Source organism: Podarcis erhardii (assembly GCF_964252035.2).
Source record: "Podarcis erhardii genome assembly, chromosome: 12".
NCBI classification, from domain to species: domain Eukaryota; kingdom Metazoa; phylum Chordata; class Lepidosauria; order Squamata; family Lacertidae; genus Podarcis; species Podarcis erhardii.
Genome location: NC_138513.1, coordinates 32,608,281 through 32,631,053, shown reverse-complemented (window position 1 = coordinate 32,631,053; position 22,773 = coordinate 32,608,281). Strand labels below are relative to the sequence as shown.

General features: G+C 42.9%; 1 protein-coding gene across 2 annotated transcripts in view; it reads left to right on the top strand.

Annotated features, from left to right (window-relative positions):
- The window catches only part of HACL1 (2-hydroxyacyl-CoA lyase 1), a 27,498-nt gene extending 4,725 nt beyond the window's left edge, over positions 1-22,773 (top strand). The window contains exons 3-17 of one of the 2 annotated variants that reach the window (XM_081882123.1): positions 4,069-4,109; positions 4,805-4,885; positions 5,885-5,957; positions 7,120-7,197; positions 8,791-8,885; positions 10,771-10,883; positions 11,624-11,759; positions 13,403-13,508; positions 14,100-14,183; positions 15,042-15,143; positions 15,624-15,778; positions 16,645-16,803; positions 16,910-17,017; positions 18,598-18,784; positions 21,673-22,773. In XM_081882123.1, coding sequence (XP_081738249.1) covers positions 4,069-4,109; positions 4,805-4,885; positions 5,885-5,957; positions 7,120-7,197; positions 8,791-8,885; positions 10,771-10,883; positions 11,624-11,759; positions 13,403-13,508; positions 14,100-14,183; positions 15,042-15,143; positions 15,624-15,778; positions 16,645-16,803; positions 16,910-17,017; positions 18,598-18,784; positions 21,673-21,705 — 1,551 coding nt within the window. In that variant the 3' untranslated portion in view covers positions 21,706-22,773. The remainder of the gene's footprint in view (positions 1-4,068; positions 4,110-4,804; positions 4,886-5,884; positions 5,958-7,119; positions 7,198-8,790; positions 8,886-10,770; positions 10,884-11,623; positions 11,760-13,402; positions 13,509-14,099; positions 14,184-15,041; positions 15,144-15,623; positions 15,779-16,644; positions 16,804-16,909; positions 17,018-18,597; positions 18,785-21,672) is intronic. The other variant, XM_081882124.1, reaches the window with a different exon arrangement.

Here is a 22,773-nt window from a genome sequence, read left to right as displayed (position 1 = left end):
TCGTCTTATACACAGGTAGTGCTGAGGGGTGTTTTCTTAATTTGGAGTCCCCAAATTATGCATCTTATACATGGGGACGTCTTATATACGGTAAAATACGGTAATTTACCTGTACAGTGGTGCCTTGCAAGACGAAAAGAATCCGTTCCGCGATTCTCTTCGTCTAGCGGTTTTTTCGTCTTGCGAAGCAAGCCCATTGACGACTTAGCGGCTTAGCGGCTTTTAGCAGCTTTTAGCGGCTTATCAGCTTAGCGGATAAGCAGATAAGCGGCTTAGCGGCTTAGAAAAAGGGGGGGGGAGGGAAAAAAAGTCGGAAAAACTCGCAAGACATTTCGTCTTGCGAAGCAAGCCCATAGGGAAATTCGTTTCGCGAAGCGCTTCCAAAACGGAAAACCCTTTCGTCTAGCGGGTTTTTCGTCTTGCAAGGCGTTCGTCTTGCGGGGCACCACTGTAAATGGTTTTGAGAACTGTCCCATGTTAATAAAGGTCCCGTGTTTTAACATTTGAAGAACCCGAACTGACAACTTGGTTATTATCAGAGGGCAGAGTAGCAAGAGGTATAGTCTGTTTTTTGAGGGGGCTCTGGCTGAAGCTTTCCATAATTCTTCCTGGTGGTGGCACATGGCAGGATACTGCATGTGAATTTCATTGAGTTACAGCAGCATAAGTTTAAAAATTGCGTAACCAGAGGCAGTGCTGACAAGATTGCCTAATTGCCCGGGAAAGTGCCATTCACTCTACCTGCAAAGTTTTGTGCGTCGCTTTAGCTTGTCAGTTTCTTTGACAATGTGTCGTTGCCATGGCATTCTGCTTGTGAGGTACAAAGAGCCTTGCTAATGAAACGCCCACTCCGTATATCTTTAAACATTTGTACGTTGCCATGTTTTTTTTTCAGAAGGAGAAGGGAAACACATGTCATACTAAATTGCCTTCTGGTTTCTGAGTAGTAATCATTTTCTCCCCTCTTATGTTCGTCAAAGGTATTATGTAAAAACTGCATTCTCACCCACCATGTTGAATCTAAATTGCTACCTCAATATTCTACTCCTACGCTAAGTGCCATGTTGACTATTCATTCCTATGCTTTCTGGACTTACCTATTACTGGTTATTTAACCATTCCTGCTAATCCCTGCTCACATATGTGCATACATTTTGGGGTAGGGATTGAGGGCTTTCTATATGTAGAATATATTTACATCTATTCTAGATAACTGTTGTGGGGAGGATTGATCCCTTTCCCCAAATTATCAACCAAACTGCATACTTTGCAATGCCATAGGCTCTCATATAAATTGGTGATATTATTAGTTTTGCCCAGTGCATAGATTCTTGTTTTGGAATATGACACATCTAGCTCAGGAGAAGTTGCACGTCTCACGATTCTGCTAAATTTGCTCCTCATCCCACCTGCCCATAGCTGTCAACTTTTCCCTTTTTTTAAGGGAAATTCCCTTATTCCAAATAGGATTCCTTGCAAGAAAAGGGAAAAGTTGACAGCTATGCACCTGCCAGAGCCTGATGTAATAGAAATTCTAGGCCACTGAGGTGAAATTCTAGGCCGCTGAAGGATGTGTTTGCAGTTCACAGAAAGCCATGCTTATAATCGAAGAAGGCACTTAACCTCCTTTTTATACGTGACCATAGCAGCTAGAATAGTCTATGCGAAAAAGTGGAAAGAAAAAGAGGTACCCACGAAAGAAATCTGGCAGAATATACTGATAGAATTAGCAACCATAACCACAAAAATAAGAAATAAAGATGAGATGCAGCTAAGAGAAGAGTGGAAGCGTTTTGGAGAATATCTTAGAGGCTACTATACTCAATTTAACCTGCAAGTAGGAGTTAACATATGAGCAGCAGATAATACTAAATAAAGGAAGATTAGAGACAAAAATGGGTGGATTATCAGAATATGCAGAAGTTCAAGGTTAGCATGGAGAGATGGAAAGAGATAAGTAATGGACAATGTGTTGTATGTATACAAGTTATAAAAAAATGTATAAATAACAATAAAAAACCATGCTTTTCATGTTTAACTATGGCTTAATGTGAATCAGCAGCATGCTGTTGCATGCTCTAAGAATTTCCCCTTTGCAGCTTCCCCAGCTGCACTGCTCTGGAAGTGACAAACTACAGGCCTTGGCTTGTGATGCTTTTTGAACCTAGACTTGTGGTTCCCTTCATCCCCCCAACAAAGGAGTAAACCAAGAATAAACCTTGGCTTCCACTCAGGGTTTGTTTGGCAAAAACCGTGAGTCTAGGACAGGTCCAGACGATATAACAAGCCGGCACTTGTGGCTTGTTGCTCCTGGTACAGTCCTGGTACAGCCGAGGAGGAATGAAGTGGGAACTTAGAGCAGCCTTCAGTGTCACTCTTGTTGATTTGTGTCAAACCATAGTAAGCACTAACTATGGTTTAATAGGAGGTGCAAACCAGGCCAATGACAAACGATACTTTAAAACCAATATTTTTCTGTTGGGGTAGAAGGAACCTGCCTGCTCTTTTTATTATTGTGATGAAACAGATGGCATAGAAATAGTGGACAGGAACAACCCTTAACATGCTTTGGAAAATTATGTCAGTCTGTCTTCAGTGCAGTGTTTCCCATTAATTCAGTGTGGCAGTTTCATTATCAGTAGTAAATAAGTTTGACATGCTTGCATGAATGTAACCATGGTATAAATGGGGGAACTGCTCTGGCAAATCTTTGTTGTCATAATAACATACCAATTCCAGTGATTTAACTGCATTCTTGATGTTTCTTATGTGAACATTGAAACAGAAAAAGTGATGAGTGAGTGTGTGTGTGTGTGTGTGTTTGTAACCATTTCACACCTTTTTATTTTATTTACATCCTTATTTTATTTCTATAAATCTGCCTGGTAGCACTTTTTACTGGATGGCTTACAGCATAACATAACAGACTACAGTTTTGAAATGTGGTATAAAAAACTTCCAGCAGAGAGAGGGAAACAGTGGTTCAGAAGTCAGGTTTTCAAGGGGCCTGGGAGCATGATAGTGTCTTTACTTAGGGGTGAAGTTACTCTAAAAACAGCACAAGGGAAGCCTCCCTGGGAATAGTGTTACGCAGTCGGGATGCCACCACTGAGAAAAGGCCACCCATTTCACTGACAAGACCTCAAAAAATGACCTCAATTTTCTTTTAACCTCAATTTTATTCCTCTGAGCTGTGTCCCAATCTGAGATGCATCAACTTTAGTTGTGCAGTTTCAACTACTCACAGAATAGCTGGAAAGCAAAACAGGAATTGTTGAGTGTTCAGTTTATAAAAAAAGCAGCCTCAAACTGAATTCATTTAATATTTCTGTAGAATAAGGTCGATTGTAACGAAACAGATAACATTCTCGTGTAATATTTTCTAGACTGAAATAGCTGCCCACTCAAATCCAAGTAGTGCAGTTTTGTTTCTGCAGTGCTGATGGAGCAATTTCTACTGTTCCCCCCCCCCCCCTTGTTTAATTTCTCTACTGTTTCTCTTGGATGCCACCTGCTGGCATATGGGAAAAAATAGTCATAGAAGTAGTCCAAAGTGACTTTCCATAATACTGGTTGAAAAAACGTGCAGAGATTTCCATCTGTTCTTGCATAACACTTGTTTATGCAATGCTAGTACAAGCAGTAGCACCTGGAAGATCTGCTTTCAGAGGAAATGTTTCTGCTATGCAAAATGTTGGGTGATGCCCTTGACTGGACAAATCTCTGTTTTTGTAAAGGATATGGGTCATCTACACGGTGCCCATGGGAGTGTGAAGGCATTCCCTTCTGCCCGTAGGTTCCACCTCCCCCTGGCCCTCTCCAGCTGAAATGAGTCTTAAAAGAACCTTTCTATTGTAGCTATGAAAATCTGAGTTCAGAAACTGTGTCAATTCTAGTTCACATGTGGACATCTTTGTGTGCTGAGCATAGTCCATTTACTTCAATTGAACATCCATAGGAAGTCATCTCAGCTTACTAGCTGGGGGTGTTTAAGGGTGACTTTTTGTTATAACTACCAAAATCCCATTCACCAGCTTGCTGGTAAATATTTGTTTTATTTTTCAATAGGCTGCCTATGCTGCCTCTGCAGTTGGGTATCTGACGGGCAGGTAAGGTGCTTCCTTGTGTTGGTCTTCAGAGTCAACAATTGTTTGAAAGGTGAAAACAATCCTGGTTCTATCATCATCATCATCATCATCATCATCAGGAATTGATTTCTAGGACTTGGTAGTTGCCTTCCAGAGTTACAAGCTTTCACTGTTTGTACACCAGTGTTTTGCTATCTGTATGCCTCTATCTACTTGCCTCTTTACAATGTTTTCTCTGTTGCAAACCTCTGTATATGTGCAGCAAGCATTTCTCTCCATTAGTAAATAAAAGGCCACTTTTAGAAAATGTAACCTAAACAAACGTAAACAAAAAGGATGAAAAGGAAATGGTTGCTGAAGGTCCTGAAGTTTTCCATTCTACAAAAAGAATATGCACTTGCACATCAGCTTCCATGAGAATTTTTGGGGTTGTGGCCAATACTAAGTAAGGAGATACTTGCACAGAAAGGAGTCACACCCCTCCTCTCTTACTCATATGTGCATGCTTCCTCAGAGCCTCTGACTTTCCTGTATGGTTTGTTGATTAAAATTTGTAGCCTGCCTCTGTCCTTCCAAATTAACTCTTCAGCATGATGTCCTATGACAGTGTTTCCTCATGATGCATTTAGAGTAATTTGCTCCCCCACCTGCTAAATCTGTGTGTTCATTCCATACATTTTTATATACCTTCTTTGTTTTTTTCCCTTTCTCTCTAGGCCTGGCGTGTGCCTTGTAGTTTCTGGTCCTGGCCTCATACATGCTCTAGGTGGAATGGCAAATGCAAACATGAATTGCTGGTAATGAACTTATGTGGGGGTTTTTTATCAACTGTTAGTCCAATTTCTAATTAATCTGAAGTTACAATACAAATCATGTGTCGTGAAAGCCAGATAAAATGTCATTTTTCTTCTGCTTCTTTACTCTCTCTGTGTGTGCTGTTTTAAGCAGGTAGGGCATTGCGCTAGGACAGCATATAAATACATATGGTGACTCGTCCATAGATTTCAGATCTTTTTTACAGCGGCCAAGTTCATTATCATACAGGACAAGAGCTCGATGCTTTAGGAAATCTATCAGCTGAGTCATGTCGGCTATGTGACCAATATAATCACACCATAACTTGGTTTAAAGATGTTGTTTATAACAGCACCTTATCCTTTAAGTGCAGTGTCTGTAGCACACGATAACCTTATTGCTTGGTAACTATCATATCATCTGGTAGGGTAAGAGGCATCTTGTTTATCCAGTCATAAAAGAGGAGGCAAAAATCTCTTAATCTTTTTGCAGAACCAATTCAACCTTTCTCTCTGTGTTTCCCTCTCAAAAAAAACCCCTGCCATCTGTAATATTAGGCAAACTGGTGATGTGTTAAGTTGAGTCCTGTATGAATCTTGTTTTGAAGTGATGAAAGCTTGCAAGGCCAAATCATAAGTAAGATAGTGAGATTGGGCCCAAAATGATGATGGTCCTAATTCAAAAGATCCTCCCACACAGCAGCATTAATTGGAGTAATCATCTTGGACGTGCCAATTACCTGTGTTGGAAGGCAGGACTAGATTCAGCCTTCTATCTCCCCTCTCTTCTGACTCCCCCAACAGCTGGTGAGGCTGTCAAAGCTGAGCATGCTTACAATTACTTAGTCCATGGACTAAGAACATCGCCATGGACTGCTGGGTACCAAATGCTGGGTTTATGCCATGCTGCCATTTTGCAGGATCAAGGTGAAACTGTGTGTCGGAATCTTAATAATTCATGATCCCTGGTTCCAAGAAATGTTTTTCTTCCCCTCTCCCCAGGCCTTTGATTGTTATTGGAGGTTCCTCAGACAGAAATCAAGAAATGATGGGAGCTTTCCAAGAATTTCCGCAGGTACACAGCTTGGTTACTTTTTCCTCCGTAAACGTGTTGCATGAAATGGTTTAGGTTATTCGATCTGTGGAACTGGCACTGCTACAAATCCCACATAATACCCATTCCACATATGTAAGAAATTGGTCTTTAAGTGTGGCGGCACCACACTTTGGAACTCCCTGCATAATGATTTCAGGTAGGCAACCTCAATGTACTGTTTTTGGCACCTGCTGAAACCATTTTTGTTTACATGCCTACCCAGATATCTAGAATGCTGGTATGTTTTTAATTTAATTGTGATTTTAATTTTCTGAATGTTTCACTGGATTTTACTAACAATTTTATTCTTTCATTCTTTTTGAAAACGCCTTGTTTTTCAATCAAGTGGTATATAAATGTTAGAAAATAAAATAAATATATATTAAATTAATGATTGAGTTTATTTAGTTTATAAAATACTTTTTTATTCATTGTTGCTGTTTAATTTATGAATCATTTTCCTTGAGGCACCCCAAAACAAGTTACAATACAGCATCAACATGTATAAAACTATTGCATATACAAAACCAATTTAAAACAACTACCATCTCAACACATATATAAAATCACTTCAGATCCAATACAGATGCCAGCCGGGATAAAGATCTCCACTTAGAAGGCTTGTTGAAAGAGGAAAGTCTTCAGCAGGTGCCAAAAGGACAATAGAAAGGCATCTATCTGATATATAGTGGAAGGGAGTTCCAAAGGTTAGATGCTGCAGCACCGAGGGCCCGATTCTGACATTTTGCAGAATGGACGTCCTGATAGGATGGTATCTGTCACATGCCCTCTCTAGCAGAAAGCACCAATTGGTTGGATTTAAAGGCTGTTGTGATTTTATGTAGAATCTTTCTTTTACTGAATATTGCATGTTAACATAGTGTTGTCTGGCATCAGCTGTGATGCCTAATTTTAGAGGCTGCATGGCACTGAATTCCAGCTCCTGCAGAGCAATAGCCAGTGAGGGCCACGGCCGTCATTCCCCACTTGTGGGCTTTCCCTTTGGACACTGGGAAACAGGATGTTGAGCAAACCTTTGGTTGGGTCCAGCCGAGCTACTTCCTTTCAATAAAACTCATGCTGTGAGAAAATGAAAAACAGGTAAAAGTTGGCTTTAGCATATGTGTTTGCTTGAATCTAGGTTGAAGCTTGTCGGCTGTACAGCAAATTTTCCGCCAGACCCAGCAGTCTTGAAGATATTCCTGCTGTAATTGAGAAGGTATGAAGCAGTTGAAAAGCATTGATGCTTGCTCCTCAGCATACAGCTCTGTAGGCCAGGCAACCAGCAGTAGAATACAGCAGTACCAGGTTACATATTCTTCAGGTTACAGACTCCACTAACCTAGAAATAGTACCTCAGATTAAGAACTTTACATCAGGATGAGAACAGAAATCATGCTCCGGCGGCGCAGCAGCAGCAGGAGGCCCCATTAGCTAAAGTGGTGCTTCAGGTTAAGAACAGTTTCAGGTTAAGAACGGACCTCCGGAACGAATTAAGTACGTAACCAGAGGTACCACTGTATTACAGGGGCAGTGCATTATAGTAGATTGTAGGTGACATCTTGATAGAGTTGGCACACCTCTCACTGGTACATCTTGAACAGTAAGTTGTAGGATCATCCTATAAATGTAGAAAACATCCAATGCTTTTGAAGATGTTAATACTTTACATGTGCTATTTTGTATATATAGTGGGCAGTGCAGCCCTCTGCATGTCTAACCTCACTGAGTAAACCTCACTGAGTTTAATGGCACTTGCTCAAAGGCAAGCATGTGTTATATAGGTAAAGGTAAAGGGACCCCTGACCATTAGGTCCAGTCGTGACCGACTCTGGGTTTGCACGTTCATCTCGCTCTATAGGCCAAGGGAGCCGGCGTTTGTCCGCAGACAGCTTTCTGGGTCATGTGGCTAGCATGACTAAGCTGCTTCTGGCGAATCAGAGCTGCACACGGAAACACCGTTTACCTTCCCACTGGAGCAGTCCCTATTTATCTACTTGCACTTTGACATGCTTTTGAACTGCTAGGTTGGCAGGAACTGGGACTGAACAACAGGAGCTCACCCCGTCGCGGGGATTCGAACCACTGACCTTCTGATTGGCACATCCTAGGGTCTGTAGTTTAACCCTCAGCGCCACCCGCATCCCTTTTTGTGTTATATAGGACTGCAGCCTAAAAGTGGAAATAATACTCCATCTGCTCTTAGAAAAACCTCTTGTTCGTTTTTGTGAACACTGCATTATTCTCCCAAAATATATATCCTATACAAAACACGCATGGAGTGCTTAACGACACTCTATAATCCTTCCCGTTACTCTCTCATGGAATGCTGCAGAATAGCCTTGCAGGTTTATTTTTGTGGCTGACGCATTTATTCTCTAAACTTTCCAGGAAACAGTTTTGTAAAGTTCCCTGCTACAACTGCCACAATTGTTTGAGCCACCGTTTGAGCCTTTAGTCAATAGGAGGTTCAAGGAGTGTTGGCTCAGCCTATGGCATGCGCTGGAACAAAAAGAATCCAGAGAAACTGAAGAACAGCTCCAGGGCATTTACATGGGGGTCATGTTACTTAAAATAGGCAGTCAGCAGGAGATTTTGACTTGGTTACTCCAGATATAACAATGACTACAGATGGCTGCAAGCTGAATCCAGCTGCTTTCTTGTTCTCCAAGCTGGATAATAAGTTTAGCCATTGCCTACAAATTCGGGATGCGTTTTACGAAATCTGGTGCTGTGTTTTTGTTTTGATTTGTTTTAAAAAGTTTAATTATTGTAGTACATTTATGTTCTTTTCTCTCTCTCATCAATCTAGGCTGTCAGAAATAGCATCTACGGTCGCCCAGGTGCCTGTTACATTGACATACCAGGAGACTTTGTAAATATGCAGGTGAAGAAGAGCTCTGTCAAGTGAGTCCTTTATTATTAAGATGAGTGCTTGTTTCCTTTTTTAAAAAAAGGGTGTGTGGGCATGCTCGATTGTCATTTTCCCTGTGTTTGAGACCCCTGCAGGAGTGTATTGCTAAGGGAAAGCATAAACTCTACATATTGAACAAACACAAGGAATTCCTCATAGTAAAAGAAACTGAAGAGATATGGATGTGATCTGGCAGTAGCTTCCTGATCAACTGGGATGTGTTCAATCCAGCGGATTCCAGTTTACTTTCCTGAAATTGCTACTTAGCACACACCTTTTAGGGAAACTCCCATACTGATCACCCTTAGTCTTCTGCCTTCTAGTCGTTTTTGTCTACAAGTCCCACCTGTGCTACCTGAGACCATCCAAAACATGGGCACCAGGTTGGGAAGGCTGATCTAGAATAAGACCTGGAAGAACTGAGCTCACCATTATTAGGAAGAGTCTTCAGATCTGGAAGAGACTCAAGCATATATGCCAGTGAACCAACGTTTAAATGGCATTCTGTTAAATGGTGAGACAATGCTGACATGAGACGCTACAGATTAACTGTTGTTTTGAGTCCTATATGATAAATCTAGGGTGAGGAAGCTTTTCTGGCAAGTGGGCCTGATTGTTATCTCCCTACCCACACCTGTCAGTCATCAAGCACCACAGTGACGTCAGATGATGCTAAGCTTTGAAGCCCTGGTCTCCGGGCCTTCAAAGCGCAGTGCCAGACTGTTTGGAAGTAGTGCCATGCCTTGCTCAATCTCCCACCCCACACTGTAAACTTCCCATTTCAGAGGTTTAAAGAAGCAGCATGGACCAGCTTCTCTAAACTTTTGATTTTGGAGGTTTAAAGAACCATGCCAGTATGCCTTGCTCCTTGCCCACCTTAAGGTCTTGCTTGTTCCCTGCCCTTAACCACCCCACATCTGACAGCAGGTATGATGTCAGGCTTAGGGCACATGGGCATGGCTTCCCCAAAATGGGGAATGACCATTGGTCATTCTGGTTGTAGCTGAGGAGAGTTGGAGGGCCACAAATTCCCCATCCCTCTTTGCACCCAGCCACCTTCTGACTGCAGTTCCTCGTGCTTCTTTGAAGGTTCTTCTGGAACATTCCCTGACTTCAGTGAAGGCCTTTATGGTGGGGTGGGGGCGGACATTGGAGGTGGGGGGGGCAGACATTGGAGACTGCAGTGGGAAGGCAGAGGTTTGGTGCAGAAACTCCAGAGCTCACACAGAGAGCCACCATTTGCAGCTCTTTTTACAGTCTTGTTTCTTGAGGAACCGTTGTGAGGGGAAAATAACCCTCGCCTGCATTTGACAGAAGTAAGCAAAGGAAATAGTGGGAAGTTGAAACAACAACAAAACGCTTACTTTGTTGAAAATGTTGTGTTCCAGCTGTTTGAAAGAAATCGGCTTAGGAAGGAATGTAGCTGGTGCCTGCTGGTGCCATTCTGCATGTGGCTTCCCACATGTTGCAAGGTAGAATGTGCAATCTGTATTAAGCATAGACTACGCTGCAAAATTGCTGGCTGTGGACCTCTAAAAACTTATTACAGGGTAAGCGTTTGTAACAAACATATAATGAAATACTTGAGTTTCTTTTGGAAGCCATTTGTGTACGTTGGTAGAACAATGTTGCTCAGTAGAACAACATCTGAAGTAAAACACAAAGCAAAACTCGTCTTTAAGTTCTGTTTTTTCTGTTTAAAAAGTGACTATAGTGACTCTTACTTTCAAGGTTGTGAGTTTGAGCCCCATGTTTGGCAAAAGACTCCTTCATTGCAGGGGGTTGGACTAGCAATTCTTGTGGTCCCTTCCAACTCGACAGTTCTATGACTTCCTGTTTCTTTTTTGAAAACAATGGCCTTTTCATTCTGCCTTCCAGATACATCGAGTGCTGCTCAGCACCTCCCATCAGCATGGCTGAAGTGGCCGCTGTTTCCAGGGCGGCTTCATTCATTGCACATTCCAGAAAGCCACTCCTAATTATTGGCAAAGGTAATCATCTTTCAAGCTTACGGCTGGTCGTAAAGTACAGCGAGGGGGGAGTTTCCTTCTGTTGCCATGTTTAGACTATATCACAAAGTAAATTCTTCCTGAACGTTGGAGATGAACCCCCTTGAGAAAAATACAGCGGCCTCTATTCAACGTCCCTGGTTTAGAACAAAGCGCCACCCGTGTCCCAATTCAGATATATAGTAATGTGCAGTTATTGCAACTAGTACATATGGCTAACCTAATCCTCCACAGCTAAAACCAATCACTGGCCAACTGAAAATGGATTTGCTGTGAGGAACGTATGACCCGGAATGCTACAGCTACCTTTGCCAGTTTTAAAACTACAGTGGTACCTCGGGTTACATACGCTTCCGGTTACATACGCTTCAGGTTACAGACTCCGCTAACCCAGAAATGGTGCTTCAGGTTAAGAACTTTGCTTCAGGATGAGAACAGAAATCGTGCTCCAGCGGTGCGGCGGCAGCAGGAGGCCCCATTAGCTAAAGTGGTGCTTCAGGTTAAGAACAGTTTCAGGTTAAGAACGGACCTCTGGAACGAATTAAGTACTTAACCCGAGGTACCACTGTATTTGATTTGTCAGTATGTGTAAGTGACTTCTGATTCTTACACGTTGAGCGGGTGGGTGGGTGGGTGGGTGGGTGTGTGAATTCTTCATCTGACAGGTGCAGCTATGTTAACAGTGTCAAGGAATCTCTTGTGGTGGTGGGTGTCTTTCTCAGGTGCTGCTTATGCACATGCTGAAAACAGCATCAGAAAGTTGGTGGACCAATGTGGGCTTCCATTTTTGCCTACACCAATGGGGAAGGGAGTGGTTCCTGACAACCATCCACACTGTGTGGCTGCAGCCCGATCTAGGTAAATATATGAATCAGATCTTCCCCTCTTGTCCAACACCGTAAGCTAAAGCATATATTTCTTGAAGATTCCGATCTTTAAATGATCCCTTAATATAAAACACCAATTGCTGCTGCTTACAGATGAGTGTCAGGAAAGTAATCCAAGAAAATTCAAATGGAACCCTTCTGAATTTCTTTCAGCCTTACTAATATGGGACTTATCCATGCAGATGAAGAGTTATTTTAGGCATAGTCTAAAGCAGGCTTCCTCAACCTTGGCCCTTCAGATGTTTTTGGCCTACAACTCCCATGATCCCTAGCTAGCAGGACCAGTGGCCAGGGATGATGGGAATTGTAGTCTCAAAACATCTGGAGGGCCGAGGTTAAGGAAGCCTGGTCTAAAGTATGAATTGGAAGGTGTTTCGTATGTTCAGTACACTGTCCTCAAAGCTATGAAATCATGACCATTAGTTGCCATTAGGTTGGGAGGAAATTTCCCAGTGGCTCTGTATCTCAGGCCCTTGTCAACCAGGGTAATGCTGTGTGAGGTGGCAAACACAATATTCTACGGAATGCAGAATTCAGGTCCCTATGTCACTATGCCTTTTTATTTAGAGAAGCAAGTTTCTAGCAATTATAGATGCAGATACTTGAAAGTGTTTGGACATTGTCCATTGATATCTCAAGATTTCCAGTCATTTGGGACTTCAGTGCCATGCATCATTCCTTGACCCTCTCTGTAACTAGAAAAAAGAGGTGGGGTTGCAATGTAAAAAAGGTAAAGGGACCCCTGACCATTAGGTCCAGTCGTGACCGACACTGGGGTTGCGGCGCTCATCTTGCTTTATTGGCCGAGGGAGCCGGCGTACAGCTTCTGTGTCATGTGGCCAGCATGAGTAAGCCGCTTCTGGTGAACCAGAGCAGCACATGGAAACGCCGTTTACCTTCCTGCCGGAGCGGTACCTATTTATCTACTTGCACTTTGACGTGCTTTCGAACTGCTAGGTTGGCAGGAGCAGGGACTGAGCAACGGGAGCTCACCCCATCACAGGGATTCAAACCACCGACCTTCTGATCGGCAAGTCCTAGGCTCTATGGTTTAACCCACAGCGCCACCCGCGTCCCTTGCAATGTATACAGCGTGCAAAATTCAGCTTTTCTTAGTGTCAAATTCAGTTTATTTTGGTAGGCTTTTAAGACTGTGTGTGCAGTCTTAAATCTTGTGCATAATATTTGCTGTGCCAGTGAGTAACTGGAATTTACCTTCAGTTTCCTGTAAGCAAACTGTTAAGTGCCTGTCTTTAGTCTGGTTAATGTTTTTACCCTCTATAATTGGTTTCTACGATGCTTCAGTAATATTTGAATGACTGAAATGTTAGAGGGACATCTTGCTGTGACGCAGCATCTGGGTTGGCAGAATTGGTGGCTGGTGAAGCAGCAACCATGTGTCTCCCAATAGCATGGCAGTGCAGTCTAGGAGGTGGAGCCTGAATGAGTGATTGTCCCCTACAGATAATGTGCATGGGAGTGGGAAACTGTTTTCCCAGGGTAAAATACATCAAAATTTGAACTTCTGATTTTTCAAGTGTCTTTTTAAATCTTAGTTCTAACGTGTACAAAAATAATAACCATCAAATTCTTTTCTTTGTTTTTAACTATTAGGGCATTGCAGGGGGCTGATGTTATAATATTACTGGGTGCCAGACTGAATTGGATTCTACACTTTGGTCTTCCTCCAAGATTTCGGTCGGATGTAAAGATTATCCAGGTATTCAAACAGAGCCATAATAAAGAATCAGTCAGGGGTATGGCACAGTCTAGGGTGACTGGTTATTCTACAACTAGGTTAGTGGGATTTTTAGTTATTACGTTTTTATCACATCCTCCATGAGGCTCAGGGTAGCATACCCTTAGCTGAGCTGGAGAAGAAAAGTCCTCTCAAGTAATTAATTCAAGAAGTAATATATTATCCTTGATGTAGAGTTTCATTGAAACGCATCGGGAGCCAGTTTCGTTTGCGCAACTGTTTCTTCTTTTTCCTGCCTTTTTCTACCGCCAGGTTTGATCCTTCTGCTGCATTTTTTGCTCTTGGGGGCAGTTTGTCTCACACAGCGTGACGGTTCTTATTATGCTGGGTTTAGTACAGCAGGTCCAAGCAAGGTATAGCAGGAGAAAGTTAACTTCTGTGGGGAAATAATGAGGGCAAACAACCTGTTCGTGTTCCTTGCTGTGAGCTGAAAACAAATGCGAAGAGATGCATTCTAAGAGAGAAATGTTAGTGTGAACATTACCTTGTAACTCTTTTTGCTGTTCGCCGTAATCAAACCTATGTTCAGGTTGTTGTCTTTTTACTTGACAGGTAGACATTTGTGCAGAAGAGCTGGGGAATAATGTGAAACCCGCCGCAGCCTTACTGGGTGACGTGAAAGCAGTGACAGAGCAGGTAACACATGAACACACAGAGACCTTTTTATGTTCAGTTGGATTTAGGAATTTATAGCTTGATTTTGAGCCATTTTTGGCTAGTGTGCATTATCAGTTAATTTCTTGGGGGCAAACCTCACGCTGATATATTGGGCAGGAGCTGATACCCACACATCATAGAATCATAGAATTGTGGCGTTGGAAGGACCCTGAGAATCATCCAGCCCAACCTTCTGCAATGCAGGAATATGCAGTTGTCTGATACGGGGATCGAACCTGCAACCTTGGCATTATCAGCACCACGCTCCAACCAACTGAGCTATCCAGGCATGTTAATATCCCATCAATATAATATATATACCTCATCAACGGGTAGAGATGGGGTGACTAATTTGTGGTTGAGCTCGGTAAATCCCAGCCAGAATGGCCAAAGATCAGGGATGATGGGAATTTTGTTTATTTTATTTTATTTCTATACCACCCTGCCAACCTAACAGTTCGAAAGCAAGTTAAAGTGCAAGTAGATAGATAGGTACTGCTCCAGCGGGAAGGTAAACGGCATTTCCGTGCGCTGCTCTGGTTCGCCAGAAGTGGCTTAGTCATGCTGGCCACATGACCCAGGAAAACTGTCTGCGGACAAACGTTGGCTCCCTTGGCCAGTAAAGCAAGATGAGCACCGCAACTCCAGAGTTGTCCGCAACTGGATCTAACGGTCAGGGGTCCCTTTACCTTTATACCGCCCTATACCCGAAGGTATAAGACAGCAACATCTGAATTACAGTGTGCTTGTATATTTCATTTAAGGTGCATATCAACAATTCAAAGGGGCAAAAAAGCATGATGCTGTTCTATGGTAACAGTTTCGCTATTCTCTTAGCTTTTTGATCAGCTGAACAAAATGTCTTGGAAATATCCTTCTAGCGCAGAGTGGTGGAAAGAACTACGGGCAAAAATGAAAAGCAACGAAGAAGCATCCAAGGTACTACTAGCAATTTGTATCAGTAAAAATATATTAGGGTTGTTCTTATGAAATTAAAACTGCAGTTCTGTTAATCTTTGTGCACTGTTTTCCCGTATTAAAAAATAAATTAAAAAATTCAGTACCTTGGAAGTTGAACGGCTTAGTTTCTGGATGTTTTGGGTCCCAAACATCACAAGACTGTTCTGGTTTGCGAACTATTTTTGAAAGCCAAACATCCAACGGGGCTTCTGCGGCTTCCAATTAGCTGCAGGAGCTTTCTGCAGCCAATCAGAAACCACGCTTTGGTATTTGAATGTTTTGAAAGTCAAACGGACTTCCGGAACGGATTCCATTCAACTTCCAAGGTACTGTACTTCAAGTCTATTTTCCATAAATGAATCAATATCAGTCATCTTTTCACAATCCTTACAACTACAGCAGCCTTTGGATCAGTAGCTCATCAGAAGCTCTTTTATTTGCTTTGCTTTCCCCATTAAGGCATTAGCACTACGCAAGCACCTGCCAATGAATTACTATCAAGTATTCCACCATGTCAGGGAACTTCTGCCAAAGGACTGCATTCTGGTTAGCGAGGGAGCAAACACTATGGACATTGGGCGCACTATGCTTCCAAACTATCATCCTCGCCACAGGTAAAAAAAAAAAGTTTCCTTCTGTCTTTTAATTTTTAATTACAGTTCTAAGCTTGGGTATTATTTTATGGCTCCATCTTCAGCATAGATATTCATCATTGTGGTTTGCGGGTCAAATGAAATCTGGTCTTGGGCCAGTTTTTCTGCATCGTATAATGAATTCTATTGACCTAGAGCAAAAAAAAATCATGCTCCAGAGTATAATACTTCTAAAAATCAATAGAATGGGTACTTTCTTAGCAACTGAAGAATCTTCTTCATTAGCTTTAGATGTCTGTATTTACATACCAAATCTCTGAAAAAGCAGCAGAATGCTTCAGGTTAGAGTCTGGCATCTGCATGCTATATCTTAGAACTTGAACAGATGCTTTCTCAGTGTAAAACTTCAATTTTGAAATGAGAATTTTGGGTCAGCAAAGAACCCTGGAGAAACAGTGGGATAGCCCGGAAGAAATATTTGTGGAGAAATGTTTGTAGCAAAGATATTTCTTTGCCATAACCTTCATGTATTGTGTGTGGCTATTTAAACACAACAGATCTCTCTCTCTCTCTCTCTCTCTCTCTCTCTCTCTCTCTCTCTCTCTCTCCATATATATATTAATAGGCATTACAAGGCACTTTTCTTACTTCAACTTTAATTTGAAAGCTACAGTGCTAATGCCATTGCTTTTCTGTTGCGTTCTGTAAATGTTATCAAACATTTACAAATCCACACTTTATTCACTTCTGTTTGAGAATACATGCTGTATCTCTTATTTCTGAAGATATCCTTTGCCACTTTAATAAGGCACAAAGGATTTGAGTTAAGAACAGCTGGCAGAAAACATGTGTTGGAAGAAAAGATGACAGACTTTCTTTCTTTCTAGGCTTGATGCTGGTACCTTTGGCACCATGGGAGTTGGGCTAGGTTTTGCAGTAGCAGCTGCTATGGTTACTAAAGACCATAATCCTGAGCAACGTGTCGTCTGTATAGAAGGAGACAGTGCCTTCGGATTCTCTGGCATGGAGGTAGAGACCATCTGCAGGTAAAACCTTTGTCTGATCCAACTTTTTAAAAATGCAGTGGAGTAGCCAAGTTTCCCCTGAATATGACACCATTCTGAATGCGTTTCTCTTTGGGATTCACCGCAGATATCATTTGCCGATCGTCATTATCGTAGTCAATAACAATGGGATATACAGTGGCTTGGATCAAGATACGTGGAAGGAAATCTTGAAGCTGGGAGAACCTTCTGCATGGTGGGTACTTCTGTGCTGCACTTGCTCAGCTAATTTATTAATGTTTTTCTGTTGGAAATTGTGTGCATGCCAGGGTTCTAGTGTAAAACAACAATCATAGTCGTACATCTGTAGACATGGCCATTTCCATATAATAGAATCTCCTGGGTGTTCCCAGCCCTAATCAAACTCCAGTGAGATAATTGAGGTGTTGGGCTCCCATGATATACACAGTGGATGCTTGGGTTGCGAACGTGATCCGTGCGGGATGCATGTTCGCAGCTTGCAGCATCCGCAACTCGCAGTGGCGCATCTGCACCATAGCTGTCAACCTTCCATTTTTTTTTGCGGGAAATTCCCTCATTCCAGCGCCGTTTCCCACTGCTTTCCGGATTGTTACATATCCTGTAGACTGTCCCCGGGACAGGTGAGGCTGCTGATCCCTTATTTTCAAATCTGAAAGTTGACCGCTATGGTCTGCACACACGTGGGTTGCGATTTGGCATTTCTGCGCATGCGTGACCGCCAAAGCCCAGAAGTAACCCGTTCCAGTACTTCCGGGTTTCGGCGGTCCGTAACCTGAAAAAATGTAACCTGAAGTATCTGTAACCCGAGGTATGCCTATAGTTGTGTAGCTCACACGGTGGTGCCACAGACTGTGGGAAAGACAGCAGTACAGTGCACACTCACTCATTCTAGTGAAAGGTGACTGTGGTTTCTCTGGGTTATTCTCTGCTATTGGGAAATCGAAAGGAGAGGAGCATGGGCAGCCAGGGAGGAGGACTCTGGCAGCACAGGTGTGTTGAGCTCTTAGTGAAGTGCATCCTGAGGTCATAGGGAAGTGTTTCCATAAGCTTTGTGCCAACATTCCAGAGGTGAAAAGTTACACTCTTGTTTCCAAGCATGCTCATACAGCAAAATGCTCAAAGGGCAGAAAAGGAAGTGAGCACAGTCGTGCCCACACAGATAGAAAATTTGCGAGCCAAGAGTGTGAGACAGATGCCCACCATAAAAATACCACAATTAAATCTTTAATTATGCTGGCTTTTGTCCAGTGAGGCACTATTTCATGTTGTCTGGGAAAGCTACAGAGATGTGCTTAAGTGCTTTGTAGAAATCATCCAGAATGCTTTGCAAGTGAATGGAAGAGATACAAGGTCTCCTTTACAGTGGTACCTCTGGTTACAGACGCTTCAGGTTACAGACTCTGCTATCCCTGAAAAAGTACCTCGGGTTAAGAACTTTGCTTCAGGATGAGAAATCGTGCGGCGGTGGCACAGTGGCAGTAGGAGGCCCCATTAGCTAAAGTGGTACTCCAGGTTAAGAACAGTTTCAGGTTAAGAACGGACCTCTGGAACGAATTAAGATCTTAACCCGAGGTACCACTGTACTGGAGGTTTCCTATTCCTGGCTAAAACCTCCACTGAAATAATCCTTGAATGCTTGCACAGTAATTAAACAGGCCCTGATCTATCTCCCTGAGGCACAGAAAACAATTAGTTTCTCTTGTTGGGCGCATTTATCATATCAACAGAGTGACCTTTTATGATGCCAAGGAGCTTTCCTTGAGCAAAGCTAGACCTCTTTTTGCTTCATTTCAGCATTCCTCCCATGTCTCTATTGCCAAATGCTCGCTATGAGCAGATTATGTCTGCCTTTGGTGGCAAAGGGTACTTTGTGCAGACACCAGAGGAACTGCAAGCTGCCCTGAAAACAAGCCTGGCGGGAAAGGATGTGCCTTCCCTCATCAATGTCATGATCGATCCACAGTCAGACAGGAAGCGGCAGGTGAGTGTCCATTTTGTTCTCCCATTCTGTGTAAGCAAATCATCACTTCCTGTGTTAAATGGAGTAACTCTTTCGATAGTGAAATATCTGTGTGAAAGATTCAATAGCATCTTGGTAAGCTAAGCCTGCTGCTTGAGATTTCAAAGTAGAAAAGTTGGCAGAAAGCACTACAAAGCAATATTTACTCTCAACAATCTCCGCTATTAAACCAGCAAATAACCTGGGAGAGCAAAGGGGGACTTGATAGCAAATACCTTCCTCAGTCTTTGTAATGGGAGAATAACTTAACAGGTCAAACCTCGGCTTCAGTTTTGTATGAATTTCTATTTTGCACAATCCATATGCCTGCCAGACTTGATTTTTTTTTAAAGGAAAAAATTATAAACAGTTATGACTAAGAACGGGCACTCTGAGGTCTCTTATGGCTGGCTGATCTCCCTAACCCGGATTTCCCCAGTTCTGGTCACCATTCATTATGCTTCTTTAAAATGCTCCTAGGCTAGAGTATCTAGTGGTCACAGAACAGCAAAGAGAGGTACAAATGCACTGAACAACAACATTCCAAACCTTGTAGACTGTATACTAAAACATTCATGTGCACATCTGTCTGTGTCTGAGAAAGGGCCGTAGTTCTGTCTTTGTATATTAACCTTTGTAATATAACGTGTACAGACACTTGTCCACTAGGGTTACTTTTCATTTCATTCCCCTACACTTCCCAGGAAGTGTTGTGAGACAGTCTGGCCACAGTTGGGCATCCATGGGTCAGGGCTACATCGAAACGGAGCTGCATCCATTCCTACAAAGGGAAATAATGTTCAATTCACGGCTTTTTATTGGAGATTAGGTGTTACAGCACACCCTCATTGCCCCAGCCAACACTGTGATGCCTCTCAAAGACAATTTAGCACCCAGGAAGTGCAAACCAGCACTCTGTACTTTTCCAAGCCCTTCCCACCATTTTGAGATTAAGTCAAAGAAACGCACCGAAGGAAGTCTACTTTGTAGTCTGGTTGTTGATTTAGAGCATGGGTAGGCAAACTAAGGCCCGGGGGCCAGATCCGGCCCAATCGCCTTCTAAATCCAGCCCACAGATGGTTTGGGAATCAGCGTGTTTTTACATGAGTAGAATGTGTCCTTTTATTGAAAATACATCTCTGAGTTATTTGTGGGGCCTGCTTGGTGTTTTTACATGAGTAGGGTGTGTGCTTTTATTTAAAATGCATCTCTGGGTTATTTGTGGGGCATAGGAATTCGTTCATTTCCCCCCCCCCCAAAAAAAAAATATAGTCCGCCCCCCCCCCCCAAGGTCTGAGGGACAGTGGACCAGCCCTCTGCTGAATAAGTTTGCTGACCCCTGATTTAGAGTGACCTACAGCTAAATGCCTCCCTGCGTTGACAGCCGGCCACTCAAGCTCCATTCAAGAATTTTCTTCCTGCTTGCCTTTTGCTTGACTGGGATGCCAGCCAACCAGCCCCTCCAATGCCAAGCCCCTCCCTTCCTCCAGAGTCTCTCTCAGAAGCTGCTCTGACGTCTCAATGTCGGCAGCTGTTTCTGGCTCCAGCTGTTTCCTATCTGCCTTGTCAGGCTATCCAGCAGGGAGGGGAAGCTACCAGCCACTTCTGCCAGCAGACTCTCCCTCCCAGGCACCCCTTTTAATAATAATAATTCATTACTTATACCTCACCCATCTTTACTGGGTTGCCAACAGAATATATATATAAAAAACATACGATACATCAGGCATTAAAAGCTTCCTGATAGAGGACTGCCGTCAGGTGTCTTCTAAAAGTTGTGTGGTTATTTATCTCTTTGACATCTGATGGGAGGGCGGGTGCCACTACTGAGAAGGCCGTCTGCCTGGTTCTCTGTAACTTCCATTTCTCTCAATGAGACAAATGCCAGAAGGCTCTCAGAGGTGGACCTCATTGTCTGGGCTAAACAATAGGGATGGAGACACTCCTGCAGGTAAAGGTAAAGGGACCCCTGACCATTAGGTCCAGTCGTGGTTGACTCTGGGGTTGCGGCGCTCGCTTTATTGGCTGAGGGAGCCGGCGTACAGCTTCCAGGTCATGTGGCCAGCATGACTAAGCCGCTTCTGGCGAACCAGAGCAGCGCACAGAAACACCGTTTACCTTCCCGCTGGAGCGGTACCTATTTATCTACTTGCACTTCGACGTGCTTTTGAACTGCAAGGTTGGCAGGAGCAGGGACCAAGCAACAGGAGCTCAACCCATTACGGGGATTCGAACCACCGACCTTCTGATTGGCAAGTCCTAGACTCTGTGGTTTAACCCACAGTGCCACCCGCGTCCCAGGTGTATATCCTTCAGGTATACAGGGTCAAAGTCATTTAGTACCAACGCTTCGAAATGTGCTGGGAGCCAATGTAAGCCGTACTGATTGCCAGCAAGCCCTATTGACTGGGGGCCCTGAACCTGCCTCTAAGCAGGTGAGAAACCCTGGATGCAGCAAGGCAGCCCCTGGGGTCCTTCACAGCCCCCCTCCCCCTTTCCTTGCATGATGCTCTCTGTTACTCCTCTTAAGCATGACTACCTACTTTTTGTCCTTTTTATTGTGCTAACGTGATAGTGTGGCTTTATTTTATATATTTTTAAAATAAATTAAATTTTATTAATCAAGATTTTTCAAGATAGCCTACAAAAGAGAACCATAAAGCAAATATAAAACATCAGAAACAAAAGCCATTTTACTTTTGCTACGATTATAGTGTTGCTTTATTACCAGTATTTGGTTTTTCGTTTCTACTGCTGGAAAAATAAGATTGTTCTCTCTGTAAAATATTTTAATCTGCTAGCATAGCCTCTCATTCCTGAATGTTGAATATTGTTGTGTGGTTTTTTGTTTTTTTGTTTTGTATTCTTAGGATTTTCATTGGTTGACCCGCTCGAACATGTAGCAGAAGCTGCAAGGACTGGAACACTTCAGCAGAAGACCACTGAACTAAAGCAAATGAATGTTCAGATTTATGCTAATTCTTCATGTAATTTGGATGAGGGTCACATTTAAAGTATTGGTAATATAGATCAGGGGGAGGGAGCTTTTTTTGGCTCCATGGGCCAGATTTGACAGGTGAGTGGGTGTCATATGGTGTTGTTATGATATCACATGATTGGCAGGTGGGCGGCCCTGCCCACGTTTCAAAATCCCTCGCTAAATGAGCGGGGAAGTTCTTCAGAGAGCGGCTTGCGAAACAGCTCACGTCCTCCCTGGCAATTGGCTATACTGGCTGGGACTGATCAGGCTTGGAGTTCCAGAGCATCTGAAAAGCCATTGCTTCCCCAGCCCTGTTTCAAAAGGCTGATAGCAACCATAGTGCTGCACTGTTAGGTGCTTTTCCAGACAGTGCAATTTCAGCGCTATTGCGGCTGCATGTAGGGCCCCGTGTCTACATTCATGACATCCACGTTGCAACAAATTCTGCCTTGGAAGCTAGCCTTTTTCTGTTGAAGTTCAGGTGTAAAAATACCTACAACTGAGCTGTCAACAAACAGTAATTTAGTTTAAAACAAATTCAGAGTCTGTGCACGGGTTAAATAAAAGCCACTGAGCCTGGTTCTGAATTTTTGTGTGCATTTACATTATGGCAGTAAATGGACATAGTGTGATGAGTTCTGAATATATAAAGCTGCTGAACCCTTTTTAATATCTTCCTATACCTGATATCCATCCACTTTCGAAAAATCAGCATTCTGTATAATTCATTCTGAAAACAAATGTTTGTTTAATCAGTGCCTCCATAAAATCACCAGAGGGCACCCTTCATTCACGATTCTTTGTTCCATAACTATGTACTATGCAAAACTTGATTCCCCCCCCCCCAATGGATTTTTTTCAGTGTTTTATTGGGTAGGGAAACCGCTGAATTATAATTGAGCCATTTCATAAGTGGTTTTGAAAATATGTCGGTAGCTGATAAAATATTGAACAAAGTATCAGCATACCAAATACAGAATTTTAAATAATG